At 46.7% G+C, this 22190-nt stretch overlaps 1 protein-coding gene across 2 annotated transcripts in view; it reads right to left on the bottom strand.

Moving 5' to 3' along the window:
- Window positions 1–4786: 4786 nt before the first annotated feature.
- The window catches only part of PRKCB (protein kinase C beta), a 330402-nt gene continuing 312998 nt past the window's right edge, over window positions 4787–22190 (bottom strand). The window contains exon 17 of one of the 2 annotated variants that reach the window (XM_027043015.2): window positions 4787–5439. In XM_027043015.2, the coding sequence (XP_026898816.1) occupies window positions 5287–5439 (153 nt within the window). In that variant the 3' untranslated portion in view covers window positions 4787–5286. Of the gene's footprint in view, window positions 5440–6205; window positions 11492–22190 lie in introns of those variants that run through there. The other variant, XM_027043014.2, reaches the window with a different exon arrangement.

The raw sequence follows: 22190 nt of genomic DNA, 5'->3' as shown, positions 1-22190 counted from the left end.
CCACAGCAGAGGGAATGAATATGGTGTCCACGGGATTCTCACTGGACTTAGAACAAAGTCAAGCTTCTCACCAAGGTTGACAAATGCCTACCAGATCTGTCCCCTGCCTTCCTCTTTGGCTTTGTCTCCACCACTTTGCCCGGTTCTTACTATTCTCCCCGTGCTGGTCTTCAGCAGGCCAGGCCTCACTCTCTGGCCTTCGCTGTCCCCTCTGTCTGCAATGCTTTGCTCTGGCTCCTTGTCACTCAGATAAAACTAGCACCTTCTCACAGAGGCCTTTCTTGAGCATGTGGGTTAAATAGCTGACAATCCAACCATTCCATCCCTGCCAGTCTTTATTTATTTTTTTTCATAGCACTTGCTGCCATCTGCAATCATGTTATTCACTGTTTAACATGAATCCCTCCTGGAACATCAGCTGCATGAGAATAGGGCCCATGTTTTGTTCCCATCTGGATCAGTCATTGGTCCTAAAGATGGATTTATCGAAGGAATGAATGAATGAAAGATATTCATTCATTTTCAGCTCTAATAATTTCTCTCTGCAGTCATGGACTGTTTGACATAGCTTCAGCCTTTGTAGCATAAGAGCAAATCACCCTCAAGCCCAGGTTTGAGGCAGGAGATGCTAGAGGATGGGATCTGGAGGCCTTTTCTGCTTGTGCCTTTCTTCAATCAGTTTCCTCTCCCTTAATAATATTTTTAAATATTTCCCCCTTTCCCCCTTCTTCCCTGTAAGCCCTCCTCTGGGTTCTGTCTACTTACAACCAGTGGCACTTCTCGAGGATAATCTTGGGGTCAGATACCTTCAGGGGCTCCTCCACTAAAGTTGCCATGGTTGCTTTTGGCCTTCTGCTGCTTAACTAGGGCAGTGATGTGAATCTGATGCTGCTCATGTTTAGGGGCTCAAGGAAAACTCCTCTATTTTGAGACTAAGGGCCTTTAGTTCTTGTGGGCTTACATAAATGATGATTTCTGTTCCATTCACAAGGGGCCTGAGTCTTTTGATCCCAGGAATAAGTCGTTTCCATTTGGATACATGATGTCAGTCTGCTTACCCACAGCAGCTCAGAAACTCTCGGTCAGGGGAAGGATGACCATAGTGCCTCCTCCCACCCTCCACTTTACCTCAAGGGGGAGGGTTGATGTCATCCATCAAGATCGTGCACATGCATTGGACACAGTGCTAAGACCCCTTTTCTCTCCCATACTCCACCCTGTATTATGTCTCTTAGAGGAAACCTTTTCCATCCACGTGGTAGGCAGGTTCTCACATGGCTCTCACTAAGTCTCTGCCTTGCCTATTTATGCCTTGTATAGTCTCTTCTCCTTAAGCATGGGCTGGACCTAGTAACTTGAATGGAACTTCCAGCTTAGAGGTATTATCGCTATACTGTCTTTTTAGCTGGTGCACTTTGATAAAGCAAGATGACATTTTGGAAGAGTGCATATGGTAAGGAACTGAGGGCAGCCTCCAGCTAGGAACCACTGAGGAATTGAAGCTGTCAGTCAAATTCCTCACAGGCAACTGAATCCTGCCAGCAACCATGTGAGTGAGCTTAGAAGTGGATTCTTCCCTAGTTGAACCTTCAGATGAGACCACAGACAGTGACAGCCTGAGCCAACACCTTGATTGCAGCTTGTAAGGGAGCCTGAATCAGAGGACCCAGCTAAACTGTCTGGATTCCCAATCCACAGAGACTGTGAGCCAAGAAATGTGTTGTTTTAAGATGGTAAGTTTTGGAGTAATCTGTTAACAGCAATAGATATGTAATACAATCCACATGACATCTATGAATTCTCTATGCAATACAGCTCACGTTAGAATTAAGATCCCACATTGGGATATGCAGTCCAATCTTCAAATAGTAATCAACGTTTTATTTGCTAGGCACTGTCCTTTTTGTATTTATTCCCTCTTGGACCTTGTGGGGGAGAGTGACCGGTTGAAACAGAATTGGATGTTGTTGTGTCTCTTGTCCAAATACCATTTTAATCTTAACCTGACATCTGGCCTAATTTGGGCAGGCTATATGCCAGGGAGAGTTGCATTTAGGGGACAAAATCCATAGTGGAGAGAGTGTGGTTCAATCATTGGGCAAGGGCTCTAGAATTCAAACTTTTATTGCTTTCAAAAGTCAGGATTCACTTTTGGAGCCAGCGCTGCAGGTCTAGGAAATGATAAACAGCAGAATTCCATGTGGGTCAAAGCAATTTCAGATCAAAACCAGCAAAGACAGGACCTGAGATATTTGGCTTTAGGGCTTTTACAGCCAGATATTGATAGATGGCACTGGATTGAGTGTCCCAGATTTGGTTCCTATTTATCTTGCTTTGCATTCCTCTCTGATTTTTCCAGCATCTGTTTGTGTATGAGGTTAGAAAAAGAACCACAGCAGAAATAACATCTGAAGATTTCAAAATGTTGTCCTCATTGGTTTATAAAGCCTGTACCATCAGCTCCCCAGTTGGCGCTGGTATTCAGTTGACAAGCCTGAACTCTGGAACCATGTCTTTGTATGTTGAGATTGAAGAGACAAATAAGAAGACTGACTTCTGGTGGTCCATAACCATGGGGAAGCCCAGGTAGTTTTCTGGCAATTTCTTTCCCATCTATCTAATTTCTCTAGTGCTCCCTAAGTTCATGAGTAGCTCCATTGCGGGACTGGGTAGTAGATACAAAATTGGTCACTTCTGAGATTAGATGGCTTCCATACTGGTCACTGGGGAAAGCCACTTGCCATGTGCAGGCAGTCCTATGGAGATGTCTGTCTGGTGAGGAACTGAAGCTTCCAACAACCATGTGAGTAAGCTTTAAAGTGAATCCCATCTCCCCTTCGTTGATCCTTCGTATGTTAACTGCAACCCTGGCCACCAGCTTGACTGCAACCTCATGAAAGGTATTATGCCAGGTAAGCCACACCCAGCTTTCCTGCCTGTAGTGATTGAGAAGCAATACATATTTGTTGCCTCAAAGTTTTGGAGTAACTTGTTATACAGCAATAGATAACTAATGCAATGTAGGTCTGGCCAAACTACCTCCCCCAACTCCCCGCTCTACCCCAGACCTAGTCCTTGGTTTAGGACTGTGCATGTGACCATGCTGAGTCAACCAGAGTAAACTGCTCCCACTCTTTCTCGCTGGACATGATCCTAGGAAGAGAAGAGGCTGGGGCTTCTGCATCTTCTTGTCCTTGTGAGTGGAAAGTTCTGGGATGTCTTGTTGGTCTCTATATCCTCAGCACCCAGAATTGTGCCTGGCTCAAAGGAGCTGCTCAATAACTATGAAGTGAAAGGTGGGTTTGTATCCAGCAGAGGGAGAAAAGATGAGGGGAGGGCTCAGAAGTACAACAGCAAGCTCTTCTCTAATACCATCTTAAATGGAACATGTCATCAAACATCTATAGAAATCCGGTTATTTTTGTTTTCTCCATGTGATGCATAGAACACACAGTTTCTTCCTTACGTTTAAGTTGGCTTTCCCCAATGTTAACTGGCAGAGTTTCTAAAATTCTGCAAAGAACGTACTAGGATCAATGGATTCACTGCATCTGCCCGATGCTCCATTTACTGGGCGTTTTCCAAGGAGGCAGGGGATGAATAAATTTTGTGGAATCATAATGTACTTGGTGTGACAGGTTTGCTCTTTTCTGCTACCCACTAGCATTAGCAGCAACAAAGGCATGTGCTTTTGGATAGATTGGATTAGTACATCTTTCAAAAGGAAAATAGAAGCATGATTTCATTCAGAGAAGAAGATATTAGGCTGACACCCAGTGATTCATTAATGTGCCACTCTGATCCCAGAGACTGGGGCTCCTTCTCATGCCAAACATATGGCATATTTTATTTTCCTTTCCTCTCCTGGCCTCCCTGGGGAAGTAGGGTTGTGGAGAAAAGGGCATACACTTTTTTTGTTGTTGTTGTTGCAGATGCTGAATTAGAAAATAGGAAAAGGTAAGTCGTTTGACAAATAGTGACATCCTCATTGACCGCAGAAAAGTGTTGCTTCTGTACTGACAGCGACCTCCTTGCTTTTGTCGTAGCTGGGATGAAATTTTTGTTAAGTACTTTGTGCCCGAGGATTTCACACACCAAGCCACACTGATTGGGTCACTGAGTGGATACTCTGATTCTGGGCACAGGAAAATTATTGAGTCCATTAAGTGTGAGATTTGCAAATGGCAGAAGTCTCGACCTCAAATTTACAGCAGCCAGGTTAAGTGGATGGAGAGTGTGACACAATAGGGCATAGTGGAGACTTTGGTGGAGTGAGAATCTGACTGCTTTTATAACTTTTTTTTTTTTTTAAGAGAGAGAGTGCACATAAGTGGGGGAGGCGGCAGAGGGAGAGAGAGAGAAAATCTTAAGTAGGATCTACACTCAGCACAGAGCCCGACGTGGGGCTTGATCCCATGACCCTCAGATCATGACCTGAGCTGAAATCAAGAGTCAGACGCTCAACTGACTGAGCCACCCAGGCGCCCCAGAGCCCACACTGTTTTAAAGGAGACAGCCATTTCTCAGTTTGGTGGAATTATTTCCACGTGGAAACCAGGCCGAGGGCTATTAGTCTCCCAATTTTTTTTTCAAGTGAATCTTATTTATATAAGTGAATCAAAATTTATATAAAGTATCCCATTTTTAAATGTTGACAATGATTTCAATGAAATAAAATTGTGTGCCTGTGAAACAAAGCTCATCCACTGGCTGCCTCAGCTTATGGCTCTCAGTTTATAACCCCTGTACCAGGACCTATTTAAAAGCAGACATGTTAACAAGAGAGTTTGCATATATTAACTCAGTTTAATTATATCAATTCTTAAACAAAAAATTTCCTCCAAGAGACAATAGTTCACGGTAACTGCAAAGCTCACTCACAATTTTTAAAAATACCAGTCATGCTTAGCATTCAAAGAAGATAGGGTAGAATAACTGTAAAAACATTTACTGGGAACATCAGCCTCTGACTTTAAAAATTACAAATACTGAAGCGTTTTGGTATCAGACACAGTAGTTTTGACATCGTCTGTTCATTTGATGAGTTTCTGGAAGTTTGGAAAATTGTACCTCTATAATTGGATAAAGCGCTTACTCTAAACTAAACATTTTCAAATGTAGAAAACAAACTAGCAAGCTACACATACAAAGAAAAGCCCTCTAGGACAAGCCCTCCACATGTTGAATGCCAGCAAATGCACCATGGATCCTGGAAGACTAGAATTGATACATACACTTGGCCTGAAGTCTTAACACTTCAGGCTTGACAATGGAGTCTGCATTCACCTACACATTAATGACAAACTCTGGGTTAGTATAGGAGAAGCCAGCAAATTCATTTTGGTCCAAGTTCATGATGAAGAGTTTATCAGTAGGCGTGAGTTCCACAGGCTGTCTGGTGAACTCTTTGTCGAAGTTGGAGGTGTCTCGCTTGTCTCTCTGCCAAATGGAAAGCAAACACATTAACATGGCATAAGAAGGAGACACGACCCACACCTGCCAGTTAGTGGGAAGCCGATGACATCTCATGGGCAGAGTCAGAAAGAGCCCTGTGCTGAGTTTTTTAGCAGGTGCATTGTGGCATACTACCCCTGGCTTTCATTTCACATTGTATGTTGTCTTCAGGAGAGAACATTTGGTGGAGATTGCCTAAGAAAAGAAATGAAACATGAATTTCTGTAAGGATTGCCATACAGTGGTATGTGTGTATGTGCGTGTGTGTGTGTGTTCAGTTTTCTTTGGCTTTGAGATGAACTGAATTGGAAACAACTTCTTACCATGCAAAATGCAATAGAACTAGTCATGGGGTAGGGCGTCCCGGAGAAAACCATCCAACAGCGACCCCTGTGGCTAGGAGGCTCCTTTCTTTAAAAAGGAGAACAGGTGCACCACCACTCAGCTCCCAAGAAGGTAGAGTGGCATGTGGGGACATCAGATGGCTGGCTGCCTGATGAAAGGAGCTGACCACTGTCCACCCCACATCCCCTGGTGCAATCTAGGCTTTGAAGGGATGCTCATAAATCCACCCACAGACTAGAATTTGGGTCTTCGTCAGCCACAGGCTCTCTCCAAGGACGTTTACAGCATGTATCTAGTTAACAAACTATAAGAAACAAAACCCAAAGCTTAAAGTCAAGTCTGTAAGGGCAGCCTTAAAACAAACAAATATTCTATTCTGGTGAGTCTGAAATTTCTTTTTTTCTGGTGGGGGGGGACATTAATTGCAGTTTATTGACCACAGTTTGGGGCAATCTTTTCCAGGGAACGTCAGAATATGGGCTAATGACAACATCTCACAGCTGTATGATGTTCTCACCTCCTCAGGGTCCTTCAGCCTATTGTCCCCTGCAATTCTCACCACCCAAAGGCAGGGGAGCTGGAGTCCTCACCCTCCATGGTTTGACATATGAGAAAACTGGGGTGCAGGAAGATACAGTGACTTGCCCAAGGTTGTACAGTGGGTTAGTGATCTTCACTTGACCACACTGCTTTTAATTCACCTCAGCCCCTCTGACTGGGAGGAAAGCCTGATGGCTGGTTTATTACTGGATAGCCAAGAAGGCCAGAGTTTGCCTGGCAGAAGCCAGAGCTGGGTCAGATTGTAAAGAGGGGAGGTTCAGTGAGTACTGACTGATTTGCCGGAGTTCGGCCAATTGCCACCCATGCTTTAGGTTTAGCTCCTAATGGGCGCTGACTGGTAGGGTTTCTCATTGCTGGGCTCACGCCTCTTCGCCAAATACCTCCCACAAGAATTCCTTCTTTTAGGATGCTCCTTTGAGATGGGCAAAGTGTCCCTAGGAAGTTGCCACTTACTCTTGTGTTGTATGTGTTGTGGTGTGGGAATGGGAAGCGGGGAGTATAAGAAACACACTCGAGGAAGTGTAGCCAGACTGCAGTGGGCACAAGATGTCAATGGAGCTGTTTTCTAGACGGTGGGCCATCTCCTGCCATGTCCCACCCACTCTGCTTTGTCTTGTCCTGCCTGATGTCAGCCTGTCCTGTGCTGTCCCAGGCACTGCTGGTGTTATTTCCTGTGTTCAGAGAAAGCTCAAATGTCACCTCTTCCTAAGGGAAGTGCCTGTACATCCCTCTCTGGACCTACAAGTCATACATTGGCACCCTTTTAATCATCTTCATTGCACTTACTTATTATCAGACACTGTCTTGTTTACTTATTGCCTCTCTCCAGGTAGGGAGGGTCCTTGCCTGTTTCTTCACTGTGGTATTTCCAGTGCCAAGAATAATGCTTGGCACACCGCAGGCTGTCCACAACTATTTGTTGAGTGAATGAACCAGTCAATGAACGAAGACTTGCCTAAGGATGAGCCTCTTTGCTTTTTTCCAATTTATACTTGTCCTTGAGTCAGAGACTACCCTCTATGGCAAAGCAATGAAACTGTTCCCACTGATCCTATGGGTCCCTCACATTGGCCTCTGTCCATTTTGAGCTGCAGTATGGATTGAACTGTGTTAGGTCCCTTCAAGGTCTGAGAGCTCCACGATGGTATGTGGGCGCCAAGAAGGCAGACACTTGCCTCCTTTCAGGTCTCTCCTGGGAACATCGACCCCATCTGGCCTTCCCTGCCTTTGGGCATCCCTGGAGGTTCCCTTACCACGAGCCCCAGCTTTCAAAGCTCTTCCCCATCTGTTGTGCTGGTGAGGTCTCATGCTTCAAACAGCCACATGGTCCAAATAGAACCTGCCATTCTAGATTTTGTCTTCCAGGCAGATCCCCCTAGGAAATACCCCTGACTTTTACCCTAGAAGGTGGGAGAGGATGGGCCTCTCCTTTTTGGGTTGATAGCATCTGAAGCCACGTGAACATAGCATCACTCATGCAAGGAGGGTTATCAATTCCACTGGCCTTCTATTGATTCCCCGAGAAGGCCATTATGGTCCTACCCTTCCTTAGAAGAGGTACAGGTGAGTGAGAAGTCTCAGAAATGCCAAGAGGGATCCTTGGCATACCAGCAGACAATTAGCCATGGCCAACACAGACTGTGTTTAGGTTTCTTTGGATTTTATTTAATTTCTTTTTAAAAATTCTTTCTTAATTTAAGTTCTTTTGGAAGATCTCAGCTTGTCTCATCTAGAAGAGCCAGGCAGGGTCAAGCTGGGGGCAGTGTGCTGGCAGAACTGCATCTCCCTGAGGGCTGGAAAGGATGCCTGCAGGATGATAAACTCTAAGAAGCAAGACTCAGGCCTCAGAACTGAGCTGTAAAACCAGTTACCTCTCTCTCTATGGGGATCTGTCTCTGTTCAAATCTTGGTGATTTTGTGGTCTGTTCAAGCACGGAGACTGTGCCTTTGGCCTTCTGGAAGAAACCCACCCCGCTACCATCTAGCCTCTGTCCTTCCCCCCCCACCGCCCCCCACATTGCACTTGAGGAATGCCCCAGAAATCCGGGTCAAGAGAGCATTGCTGCATTTCCTCCTTCAGCCTCAAACTATGGTCTGCAGAGAGAAAGACGGGCCCTGAAGACTTCTGATGACTTTTTCTTTCTTGTAAGAAGGCTCCACCGACTAACTCAGAGACTGGTTATCTCTAGATCACATCATGCTTTCAATCACTTATTTAGCGGCAGCGGCATCTGTAGGGCTCCCTACTGTGCTGCTGACACCCAGCAGAGAGCCTGACACTCAGCTGGTGCTCAACGAATGCTTCCCAGATGAACGGAGAGTGGAATACATGGACGATGGCACAATGATGTGGAAAAATCTTTCTTCCTGAATAAATTTGCAAAGTGTTGCCCGGAGATTACGTATGCTGAAAGCTCTGTTTCTTGGTCTTCCTTGTACTGAAAACATTGATAGAAAAGGAAACTGCAGGAACTCTGACCAAGGATCCCTCACTTCCACAGAGGCCTTTGTTGACCAGCCCTCAGCAAGGTGTGTTAGGGGAACAAAGACTTTGGCTTGAGTACCTCTTTCTGCAAACTATTAAACTATTTTGAAAAAATAATGGCAGCAATTTGGAAAATGTAGAGTGCGGTGTGTATATACAATATATTTTTTCTATCTATCATCTTATCTATCTATCATCTATCTATCTATCTATCTATCTATCTCATCTATCGTCTATCTATAGCTACCTATCTACCTATCTTACATTGTTCTCTAAAGTTGTCTCAAATAATCTGTCAGTGGCCCAATGCTTCTGTATGGTTTTTATCTTCCTGACAGCATGTCCAAGGAAAGACCTGGTGACCCAACAGCCAGACGAAGGACCTCAAATAACTTGCCTGTTGGTGGGCATGGCTCAGAGATGCCAGCTATAGAGTGGAAAGAGTCTTGCACCGAATCAGGAAACCTGGGTTTGCACCCCAGCTGACTGACGTTGGGCAAGTCACTCCCTCTCTCCAGATGCCAGTTTCCCCCACAATAAAATGGGGGTGGAGGGTTCTGCCCCAATTTCCCTCCTTCTCTAACTTCCTGAGCTCATCAGCTGAGACTTCAGGTTTGCCACACATGAGGTCCTGCAGCAAGGAGACGTGGAGGGCAGACAGGAGCGAGCCAGGGGCCTCTCTGCCTGTGCAAATCCAAAGCACGCTTTTCTTAAAGATGAGAAGTCTTACTTCAACGGCATTAGTCAAGTTTTTAAAGTTCTCCTGATGGTCTCTTAGAAGCCCTGGTGCTTCTGGAAATCACTCGACTTGTGATAGGAATTCTCTGTAGGGCTGCCTGAGAATAGAAGGAGGCAGTAGGCAAGGATGGGAAACACCCTGCTGTCCTCGTCCACTCAGGCAGAAACAGGATTTCTCCCACCCGAGGGCTTTCCTTGGCTTCTGAGGGCTCACAAAGCTGCTTGCAAGAAAGAATATTTAGTCCAAGCTGGGAGGGGTGGTGATTTTGATAAGAAAATCAAGATCTCCAGCCATGCTCCTAGCTGGCCCCTAAACTTGACTCTGGCTTTGAGCTCCGATATCGTTGGAAGCCTCAGCCAGCTCATCCCATCCCGCTACAGGCCACCAGAAGTCCCTGAACGGTCCCCAGCCCTGGCCTCTCTGACCAGCTGAACCCTGGGGCTGAGGTTAAAATCTGGGTTTAGTTCCTTTCTGTCCCAAAGCCTGAGGAGCCCTGCTTTGTAGTTTGGGTCCACGTTTTTCAAAGAGCCGTTTTCTTGAAATAGCATTTCTTCTTTTTTTTTTTTTTTTTTATTGTATCTCGATGCTAGAAAAAAAATGGCACAGAACAGATATCCAGATACAAATGGACATTTCCACAAACATCTTGCAAAACAACATCAAAGTGAAGAATACGACTGTCTATGTTTCAGGAAATGGTGTCTTTCTCAGAGTGCTTATTTAGTTTCCCAAAACCAGCCACAAACCTAGGCGAATCCCTTCCACCCAGGCATGGGTCTGCCAGGCTCCAGAGCCGCCTTCTCGACAAATCAAAGCAGGTCATTGTGGTTAATAACACTGGGACACATATTTCAAAGCATGTGTAACAAAGTGGGTTTTTTTTTCTTTTTGCGTTTGAACAACAACAGAAATAAAACCCCAAAGCAAATAAAATTTGAAATGTAATGTAAAACCACGGTCCTCTGGGACCTTGCTAGAGTGACCATGTCTTTTCAGGGAGTGGTGCAAATGCCCTTTGCAAGTAGTTTGAGGATGAAGGTGATCAGGGATGCAGAGGATCAGAAATCACAGCATTGGAGGTGGTGCCCGAGCTGGCTGCCTTTTGACTGACCCCTTGAGGTACTTTTAGATTGAGACTGTCTAAAAGCACACTCTCGGCATTTTAAAAGGGCCGAGATAATCGTCTTAACTTCGAGTCTAAAAAAAATAACAAATAAAATTTTATTTTTAGCATGCAGCTCACGGTGCCTCCAAACCGGGCAGAATGGAGGGCTTCCCTCTAAGTGAAAGCCACCATATACTTGGATACATGCCAAGCTCTGGGTCTGGCAGGAAGGGAGAGAATACTGCTAGCGTCCGATCATCGGCTCGCTTGGTGGGAATAATCTAGACTGGATGCTTGGAGTTGGAAAAATGTGTGAAATGGGAGCGCTGGAAAAAAGGGAGAGAAAGCAGGCATTTTCTGTCCCCACTGGATCTACTGAGCTGATACACTGGCGAACGTGGATTGTAAGAGGACTTTGCGAATGTGCTAATTATGCGGCAACATTTTCGCCATGCCATCTGCATAATCCCATCTCACAGAGATGCTCCAAACGACCTGAGGACATTTGGATTCTGAAACATGGTCACTCTAGTCTCGTCAGCAAATAAAACATGGATGCAACGTTGCAACGAAAAAAAGATGTCACCACGATAGCCGTTGAGCTTGAATGACAGAAATGAAGGACGGAGGTCTACACATCTACTTAGCTCTTGACTTCAGGTTTTAAAAATTCAGAGTTAACAAAGGAAAATCCTTCGAATTCTGATTGGTCAATATTCCTGATGACTTCCTGGTCGGGAGGTGTTAGGACGGGTGGATGGCGGGTGAAAAACCGGTCGAAGTTTTCAGCATTTCGCCCACACTATGAGAGGGGAAGAAAAGAACTTGTGGTAGGTGGAAAAACAAAAACGAAAACAAAACCCCGAACAAAACAGAACCAAACAAAACTGGGCTGTGGTTTTCTCGGATCCCTTCCCTTTCGCCGCCTCAGAGAGGTGGTTTCAATGACCAGAAATGAGAGCAACAGAAAATGCAAAATTCTCATGACCTTTGGTACATGACCTTGGGCTCCCGACTTTCAGTTTCTAGGGCTCGTGAGCCACCCCTGGGTGTCCCCTGGGCAGTCAGGAGCTGCATGGCAAAGGCATGAGATGGTGGGGCTGGTGACATGTGGCATGTTCTCCCCCCCCCCCCCCCCCGCAAGGCATCAGCCAGGCCCACCTGTTGAAAGAGATGGGATTAAGGTACCTGTGATGTTTCATGTGGCACCAGATGCTAAGTTATGAGCCAGTTATACGTCACCTGGGAGATCCCAGTATTTAGCAGTGGATCCCTCAAAGGGCTGTCTTCTGGCTGCCAGTCAGGAACAACGTATGTTTCCAGCTCCAGAGATACAGGAATTTACAAACTCTAGTCCATGAAGACAGATCCCAAGACCTGGGCTTGGTTTCTGCAATTGCCAGCCAACCACGAGGCCTTGGTGAACTGGGTGGGTCACTGACGCTTAAGTGCAAGATGCCAGCAGGCAAGCTCAGCCATTCTCTCTCCAAATGGGAATGGAAGGTGTGGAATGAAACACACAGCAGTGCTTGGTGGGGCAGTTGGGATCGAGAGAGAAAAGCATGATCATTTCTCACCCATCCTGGGGTCCTCGGGCTGAATCAGAGTTGTAACGTGTGTGTATGTATGTGTGCGACTGATTCCCACCCAAACATTGGCACGAAGTTCTGGTATTTCGAACACAGTGTCTACAGGAGGCGACCACAACCTGACAACACAGTAGAAGCACTAGCAGTCATGATGGCTAATATTCATTACACATTTGCTAAATGCCAGGCACCCTAAAATGCTCTACTTGCATTATCTTATTAAATCTTCCCAATGACCCTACGAAGTGGGCATCATCCCTACTGGACAGATGAGGAAACTGGGGCCAGGGAGATTACGTAACTTGTTCAAGGTCACACAGTCAATGAATAGCAGAGCTGCAACGTGAGACAGGCCCCTCTGACGTCGGAGCCTAAGCTCCTGGCTCCATTTTACACGAATGGTTTGTCGGTTGATGACTACGTGACTAAGTGGGGCAGGGGGGTGGGAGAGGGAGGAGGAGTCAGGGATGGGGATGATGAGGTCTCTGGTTTGAATGACAGTGAGAATGTGGTTATAGCAATCCCAGAGGCAGAGAAAATGGGAAAATTTGGAAGGACAGCTACTTCCGTTTGGACATGATGACTTTTTTTTTAATATTTATTTTTGAGAGAGAGCGAGAGCGAGCGGGGGAGGGGCAGAGAGAGAGGGAGACACAGAATGGGAAGCAGGCTCCAGGCTCAGAGCTGTCAGCACACAGCCCGACGCAGGGCCCGAACCCATGAACTGTGAGATCATGACCGGAGCTGAAGTCATATGCTTAACTTACTGAGCCACCTAGATGTCTCTGAACACGATGACTTTGAGGGACCAGGGAGGTTCCAAGAGATGACCCAAGGGGGTTAGAAGTACAGATGCTGGAGCTAAGGAGAGCAGTCTTAGAAAAAAAAAAAAAACAACTTAAAGTACAGAACATGGCAAGTGGGAAAAAGATAATAATAATAGTAATAAAACCCACTGAGCAGTTTCCAGGCAACCCGCACTGCTAAGGGTTTCACATACATCACCTCTTTGCTTCACATAACCACCCTGGGAGGTGGGGATCTGATTCCATGTGCCAAGGAGAAAATTGCCCCTAAAACTGAGAGCGGGAAGAGGAGAACCAGAAGGGAGCACTGTCAGGCAAGCGGGGGACTGAGGGAATCCAGGGAGAAGGGCATTGTCGTAGCTATCTCCAAGAGGTCAAGCAGGAAAAGTTGCAGAGAACAGGCCATCCCACTTGGCAATTAGGAAGAGACAGATGAGAAAATGGAGAGCTGACACTGAGCCTGAGTCGCTGGCAGAGGGAAGGAAAGTTGAGAAAGTCAAGGAGTGCATATTTCCCCTTTGCTCCTTCAAGCCCTACAGTCAAGGGAAGCAGAGATATGGGGGGGGGGGGGGTGTGTGCATGGGACTCAGCTCTCAGATGGCCTCAGCTTCCTGCTTTGTTCCCGTCTGGGCAGAAGGCACCCACGAGGCCATAGCCTGCAGACTCTTACAGGGTGTGCGGAGGAGATCAGGACATCGTGCGTGTGACTGCTCCTGGGCACTGAGGAAGTGTCAATGCACCCTAGCTATAAGCATTATAACAAACTGATTTGTTATTCCAAGCTAAATTCTTTGAGCCCTGTTGATATCTTTGCCTCGGGTCTCAGAAAACAAGAAGTGACCCCCCCTCCCCACCACCACCAATGCCCAGCCACGCAATCAGGACTTAGGATATGCTGTGCTGGCCAGTGTGGGAGGGGGGAGACTTTTGCCCAAAGAAGGATGGACCCTCAGCGCAGTGTGGTCAGGATTATTGCTCACGTTCTTGCATTGCTTATGCATTTGTTTTCACTCAAGAGATAATTACTGAGTTCCTACTATATGCCAGACCCTGTGCTAATAGTAAATTATACAGAATCTATGCCTCATGGGAACCTACGTCCTACTGGGGAAGGAAGGCAATAAACACATAAATAGAAGGGGAACTGTAAATGTAAATAGAGGTATCTTAATGTCAGTCAGAGGTAAGTGGTATTAAGAAAAATAAAGTCAGGTCAGTGATAAAGAGCAAAGAGAACACCATTTTCGAAAAAGTGGTCAGCTCTGAGGAGATGAGCTTTGAAGCAAGCCCTCAGTGAAGTAAGGACATTTGAACGTCTGGAGGAAAAGCATTCTAGGTGGAGGAAAGTGCATGTGCAAAGGCCTGGAGACAGGTGCTCGCTCGGCAGAGTCACCCAACAGCAGTGAGGCCAGTGTGGCCAGAGCAGTGACCCGGAGGCAGAGGATTTCCATCTCAGCTCGGTAAGAAGCCACTGCAGGATGCTGATCAGCCCACAGGCTCTGCTCATATTTCTGTGGGATCATTGGTGCCGCGTACAAAGTTGATGGACGGGCAAGGAGCAGGGATGCCAACCAGATGAGACAGGATAGTGCCTCAGAAGGAGGTACCTCTGGGATAGATGGAAAGGTGCATCTGGAGTGGGGGAAGGGGTGCAAGATTTGCCGATGGGTCAGACCAGCATTTCAGGACGAGAGGACTTGTCGGACCCTACAGCTTTGCACTTGGGCTCCACGGTGAATGGGGGAAGGGGTAGAGAGCCTTCGGGGGGCAACGGGGCACTTGGTTTCCTGTTTGATAAGTCTGAGAGTCCAGTGGGGATGTCGAGGGTTGTAGGAGTCCCCTCATCTGTGGTGTGGGGACAGAAAAGGGGCAGCAGCTAGACTGACAGCAGAGGCACTAGGGAGGGTTAGAAACTGGGTGTCATCATCCGGAGCAGAGAGACGGTGCATGGAGCCGGGGGGCAGAGCGTGGCAGGGACCGGTGGTTGGGAGTAAGGCAGACCTGCGAGGCTTCCTCTTTGGCCTGGGTGCTGGGACCCAAACCAGCCAGCATAGGAAGCACGTGAGCTGAGACACAGAATCTTCGGGGGCCGTTTTTCTTTAAAAGCCATCAGTTTCCCATGCACACCAGAAGGGCTGCTGCTTTGCCGGGGCCTCCCCAGAGGCTGTGATAGGACACAGAGAAACAGCTTCCGGAGGCTCCGAGCCTCCCCCTTCCCTGCACTCCCCGCCACTCCCCCCCCCATCCCTGCCTCAGAGAACAATGAAATCTTTAAGTGAGATAGCAGAGGGGACATGGAAAAACAGGGGTTAGCCAAGGGGGCACAATACAGCGGGAGCGTGATTTTCCTGCTAATAAGCAGCTTACGGAGCTGGCAGATCACAGCCTCCCTAAGTGTTTCCGTGTTTTTCAAATGGAGCTGTCACTGCCCATTAGCTTCAGGAGCGCTCCCTAAATGGAGACGTCAGCCCTGGGGAGGCACAGCCTGGAGGGCTCTGAGCCTGCTGTGTCCTTGGAGAACGTGCTGCTCTGCAGCTGTGATCCAGTGACACGCGCAGCGTGGACCACACCTGTTTCTTTGGCTGCCCTGGCTGGGTACTTCAGCCTCACTTAGCTACTGAAAGAAAACCCACCTCCCTTGTGGCCAGGGCACCACTGGAGCTCCCGGAACCATGCCGGGGACCCAAGCCAACATGGTTATTTAAATCACAAGGCGCCTCTTTCCAGGGTGGGAGAGGAGAGCAATAAGGATTTTGACTTGTTGTTCAATTGTGCCTCTGAATCTGAGAACCTAGACAGTTTGAAAAGCTTCTCTGTGAGCTGCTACATGTGAGCTCTTCGCCCCCCACCCCTTCTCTTCTTTCTAATTTCTGTTTCATTGTGTTAATAACAGCTCCGGGTCTGGCTGTTGAAAGTGGAGTTGGCTTAGTCATAGCAGCAAGAGGGATCTTTCAGATGCCAACCTGGATATGTCATTTCTCTGCAGTGGCTCCCCCTTGCCCAGGGCCTACACTCCTCAGCATAGCTCACAAGGCCCTGGTCACCAGGTCACTAGCCTCTCAGTGCCCATTCCCCCACCCCAACACGCCCTCCAGCTGTACTCGGTCCCCGGGGTTCCCAGAACACTTATGCACTCTGTCACTGCCCAGCCTTTGCAATGAGCTGTCTCCTCTACCTGGGGGGGGGGGTGGGGGGGGCGCACAACACCTGCCTCCAACCCCCCCGCCCCCCAAACCAGGGCATTTCCTACACATCTTTTTCCTCTCCAGACAGATGTCACTTCCTCCAGGAGACTTTCCCTGGACCCCTCCTCTATATGCCTGGGTTTATCCCACCAAGATATAAGATGTTCATCAGACAACTGGTGGGGGGGTGGGGGGGAAGAAAGTTGACATCAAACTATCCACCAATAGGGAAAAGAAGTTAAATAAGTAATGATACATCTATTTGATGTATTATAATGCAACACACTTTTAAAAATTAAAAGGAGATGTAGAAGAATATTAAATGGCATAGTTACATATAATTACTAGCTGCATACAATATGTTCCCATTTTATAAATTATACACACAAATGTGTGTGCTTACAGATATTGTATACTGTCTATGTGCATATAAAGACCAGCAAGTTACAGACTGCTTACTTTTCTCCTTTATCTCTTCTGCTTGTGTGTTTGAAAATTTAAATGACAGATTTTTTTTTTAATAAGAAAAAAACCCACAAAAGCTCATTTAAATGAGGGAGCTATTGCCATTTTGAGGCCTTGGTGCTTCTTCTGCTGGAGGTGTGTTAAAGCATTGGAGATATGATGGCACACAAGAGGATCCCTGTCCTTGTCATCACGGAGCTTGTGGTCTAGCAGGAGACAGACACACACACAGGCCACCACATGGCACCATGTGACAACTGGGGCCATTTAGCACAGAAGTGAGGCACCTAAGAAGGGCCAGGAAGACTTTCTGGAGGAGGTGACACCTAAGCTGAGTGCGACCAGAAAGAAAGACACCAGGGGAACCCGGCCTCTATCAAGACAGCAGGAACCCAAACTAGAAGGTCACACTGAAAATATACATAAGCCATACAGCCTGGGCAAAAAGACAAAAGAGTATTCTTTTTTTTTTAATGTGCAAATTCAATGAAATTCTGGGTCCTTTTCATGCCTTACAGACAGTTCTCTGCAGCAGGACAACACAGGAGGGCCCCACCCAGTGAGAAGCAGTCAGTTAAGCACAGAGCTGTAAACACGTTGGATCATTTTTAAGTCGTTTGTGTACCAAGGTTTCTCTCCCCAGCAGAGTCAGACAAAATACAGCGTAGAAAGAAAAGAAAGATTCAAGCTCCTTTGTCTGCAAATAGTGAAGATTCCTTACAATCGGGGTGTTTGATCTCTTGTGTCTATTTAGTTAGAAGGAAGTCAGCAAGAGAAGGGGCTTTTGCACTGGGTAGCAAGTTTGGTGTTTTGTTTTATCTAAAAATAAGATGCAATGCTTTCTTTTCCTCCAGATTTTGGTCTAAATGCCATCGCCTCAGAGGAGCTGTTCGGGATCACCTCCGGACAAAATAGGACCTCCAATTCTCCCTTCCTGTTCTCCCTCAGGGCATCACTTTCGCACAGGAAATAACAATACCCAAATAGCCCAATCTCTATTACATGTTTATTTCTTTGCTTCTCTGCTGATGAATTATATTCCCATCTAGACGGTAAGCCCCACAAGAGCTCAAGTCACACCATGGCCTTCCCAGGACTCAGGACAGGTTTTGGCACACAGCAGGCACTCAATGTTGTCAGACGGATGAGTAGCAGTGCCTATTAAGTACATATAAGCCCGATATTGTTTAAGTACTTCATAAGCAGTATCTCATTTAATCCAATGGTTCCATGATGCCTCTGCTGTACAGCAAGGCTTAAGTACCTATGATTTGATCCCAGATCTGGCAACAATCCAGACTCTTCCATCAGCCTTGTACATTTCTTGCCGAAACAAACAAGTCATTCAAAAGCACAAGAAAAAGAAACAACAAAACCCTTTGTTATTTCACCCTCTCCATACCTTCATGACCTTAACATTTTAGTCTGCTGTCCTGGCCGGACAAACAGATGGATGGAGACTTTGTATAAAGATACAAAATATAGAATCAGTCCTTTATTATTTACCCTGCTTGTAAGAAACGAGATGAAACTCTAAACATTTTCCCGTGTGAACAGAGTGTCATATTTTTCTTATCTATTCTTCACCCATGTCGCTGGCTTCAAATAAAGTTACCCCATTTATTTGCCTATGTTTTTATAACTTCGATTCTCACGGGTCTGTGAGACAGGCAGGAAAAGGGTTATCTCCACCGAACAGATAATTTGGAAAGTTAACGACTTGGTCAGGGCCATACAGCGTCAAGGAGGGGAACCAAGATCCAGGGTCGGGTCTGTTCGATTCCAAAGACCACAGGCTTCCTACTTCATTTTACTGTCTTACGAACGGCGGGAACTTAAATGCCGACTCGGGTACCGATTCCTTAAGTAGGTGAGCTGACTTCCCTAAGCCAACTTTTTGTTATGTCGAATTAACCTACCTTATCGTGTGGGGTGAGGAGGACTTGATAAAATGCACAGAAGACATGTGACATGGTAGCTGGTAGCTTCCATGGAGTGCACTGAGCTCGTCTACTGGCAGTGGCCGTGCTCTGGCTACAGAGGGGTCCTGCAGGCCCTGCCATGACTCAGCCTCTCCTGGGATATTGCTGTTGCAAGTACAGACGTTTAAGACACAAACGGGTATCTTTTCCACCCGAGGCTAGTGGGATATGGGAGGGTGCAAGATGACGTCAGGCCCTAAATGGGGCTCCCAGTTAGAAGTGAGGGGCAGATGTGGGCCCGGGGGCAAAAGGGACACATTTCCACTCCCTCCCCCCTCACCAACCCAAGCCTTGCTGCCTTAAAAAGACATTTTTTAAATTTTTAAATGTTTACTTATTTTTCAGAGAGACAGAGAGTGAGAGTGGGGGAGGGGCAAAGAGAGGGAGACACAGAATCGGAAGCATGACCTGAACCAAGTTGGACGCTCAACTGAACGAGCCACCCAGGCGCCTGGGCTTGGAAAGACATTTTAATGCAGATTTACATACCAAGAAGTTGTTGTTCTTCAGTGGTGAAGGGTGGTTGTTTTTAAGAAACTGCACGTGTAAATAAACAAGAAATGAAAGTTTTTCTTTCCCTTTCTGGGTCATGCATGTCTTGACATCATGGCCTCAGAGCCTTCATGGAGTCAGTATTTCTGGACAATCAGTGAGCTCAGGGCCATATAAATGAGAAAGAAGAGGGGCTTAAAAAGAGTGGAGGAGGGGACTCTGAATTTACCCTACAGAGGCACTCATGCATATGCGAAACTAGGAAGCTATTGAAAATGAAGTAGATCTCGAGATGCTGACAAAACACAATCTGCGAGACAGAAGGTAACAAAGTGAGGCACGGGAATCGAAGATGCGTGCTGGCATCCTCCTGTGTGATGTGGGGCAGTCCTGCGCTTGCACTCAGACTCTCTAGAAGGCTGGCCCAGAACTGGGCCACTGTGAGTGGCTCCGGGGAGCAGAACCAAGGCACCTAGCTGAGGGTCAAGGGCGGGCGGAGGAGACAGTCTCACTGTATAGTTTTGATGCTGCTTTGCATAGTTCCCATATTTTAGGATTTTTTTTTTTAAAGGAGAGAAGATCAGAATATCGAATAATATAATGAGGTCAAGAATGAGAAGACGAGTCTCTGAGAGAAGACTGTTCTGAGGTCACTGACAACTCCCCGGGAGAAATGCCAAAACAGAGAGGTGGAGGCAGAAGCCAGATGCACCAAACTAGAAAAAGAATGGATTGTCATGAAATACGATCTTGGAGGTAACAAGAAATAGCAGTTCTTTCAAAGGTTTGTGTGAATGAGCAGACAGGGCAGCGGTCCTACTAGTGGGAAGGAGCGATCCCAGGTTTGAGGGAAGGGGTTTTTCTTTAATGTTTATTTATTTTGAGAGGGTGGGGGAGGGGCAGAGAGAGAGAAAAAGGGAGACAGAGAGAGGGTCTCAAGCAGACTCCGTATTTTCAGCACAGAGCCTGACATGGGCTCGAACTCACGAAACAGGCCTTTAAATTAAACTGGCACTCATTTGGACTTACTAGCTGTGTGGCCATGGGCAAGTTACTTAACCTCTCTGAGCCTACCTCCTTACCTACACACGGAAGGTAATAACAGTAGTATTTCACAGGGTGGTTGTGAGTAGACCGAAGGCTCTGCTTTCTAGTAAAACTGAATAATTTCACAGAACATGCCTGGCCCATTTTATCGTTACGGTTGTAAACAGTATTAATAAAGTCCTGCATCCATTAACTGGACGGCCCATCTTGGCCTGGTTCTGTTCTATTTCCTGTGTAAGTCACCGAAGCAAATCTTCTGGCCTCTGCTCGTTCCTCTCTAGAATGATGGTATCTATACCCACGTCGAAGGGCTCCTCCAGTTCTGGACTTCTGTTACTTTCCAGAAGTTATTGCCAGACACATCCTAAGAGCTTTGTGCTCTCCCCCAGCATGTGGCCTTCCCATCTACCAGTTCAGTTCACACGGCTGGCATCTCCACCGGGGGACAGCTCAGAGTCATGCACTTGGCAAGTGATTTAGGAACTTCAGTTGGCCCAGGAGTCTGCCAACTCCAACTGCCCAAAGGGAGCCTGGTTTGATCCACAGCTCTCCACGGGTGGGTGGAGGGAGGGAGAGAAAGATAAAGAGACAGACTCCGGGCCTCTGTGTCCTAAACAACTCTTGGCTATTTGTGCGTCAGTGTCTGAATGTAGCCTAATATCTTGATGAGGATCTGTGTAAACTTCACACTCTGGATAACCGAAAGAACAAACAGAGCCGAGTGGGGAGATGTCTACTCCTTAATGAGCCCGTCTTGAGTGCCTCAGCTCGGATGCTACCATGCCCTGCCCTCGGAGGGCATTCTACGTCTGCGGTCTTTGTCAGCCTCGAAATCAAAGCCTGAAGGAGCCGGTGAAATTTGCATCTTTGAAAACCCTGCCGGTGAAGTGTAAAAGGTGTGAATATGTTACTTGTTTGTTGCGACATTTTAAAATAAATTTTAAATCATTTGAATTGTGAAGAATATCTAGTCTCCGTCTATTATGTAACAGACACTGTTGGATGGTGGTATTGGCTCCTTCCCACCGGTGCAATTTCAAACCTTAAAAGGGGCTCCAAGTGCTCCTGATAATCTTTCCAAGGATACTGGCAGTGTGGAGCCCGTGGTTCAAGGCCTCGCTCTGCCACCTGCTAGCTGCGGGACCTTGAGCAAACATCCTAACCTCTCCAGGCTGCGTGCCCTCATCTGTCATACGGTGACAATGACACCCATAGAGACCCCCATAATGACACCCATAATTCTCTCTCATAGAGAATTAACTGAGGTAGTGCCTGGAAGGTACTTAGAACGCTGCTTGGCACAGACAATAACTCAATATTTTGTCCGGTATATTTGAATAGTACGGGTTTCAGAAGAATGACTTTAAATCCCAGCTTTCTGAAAGGTATTGTTCTCTTGAGCATTTGGTGCTGCCTCGGGGAGGGAGGTTCTATTCTTAAATAAATCGTATTAAGTAGAAAGTTCGCCCCCTTTCTTAAGCCTTGCTTTTGGAGTTGTAATAGCAAACATACAAAGGTTACACTTTGTGGTTTCAATTCAGAAATGTCAGCACATCAAACACACATTCAGACATGCACTCAGAGACACTTACTCATACGCTGTAAAGGGCAATTAGGTTCGGAGGAGAATGTCACATGAACAGAACTGCAGCCCATTAAAGCAGTACTTGAAGCTTTTGACCTCGGCTACACAAACAATGTTTTCAGATGACAGGATTGCCGAGAAACCAAGTCCTGGGAGCATGATTTACTTTCCGAAGCAGTTCGGCATCTAGACTCCTGGAGGATGCAGGCCATGATATGTGATCAGATAATGATGCAGTGTTTGGGAAACGCTATCACATGAAAGGCTGTCGTGATGTAGAAAGGGGACCAGGGGCTCTGCGTTTTCAGCCTCCAAGATCCCAAAGCTTTGCTGATGTGCAGATGCCTGAA

Source organism: Acinonyx jubatus, chromosome E3, assembly GCF_027475565.1.
Source record: "Acinonyx jubatus isolate Ajub_Pintada_27869175 chromosome E3, VMU_Ajub_asm_v1.0, whole genome shotgun sequence".
Lineage (NCBI taxonomy): Eukaryota > Metazoa > Chordata > Mammalia > Carnivora > Felidae > Acinonyx > Acinonyx jubatus.
Note: the sequence above shows the minus strand (reverse complement) of the source record. Positions and strands in the feature narration are given on the sequence as shown.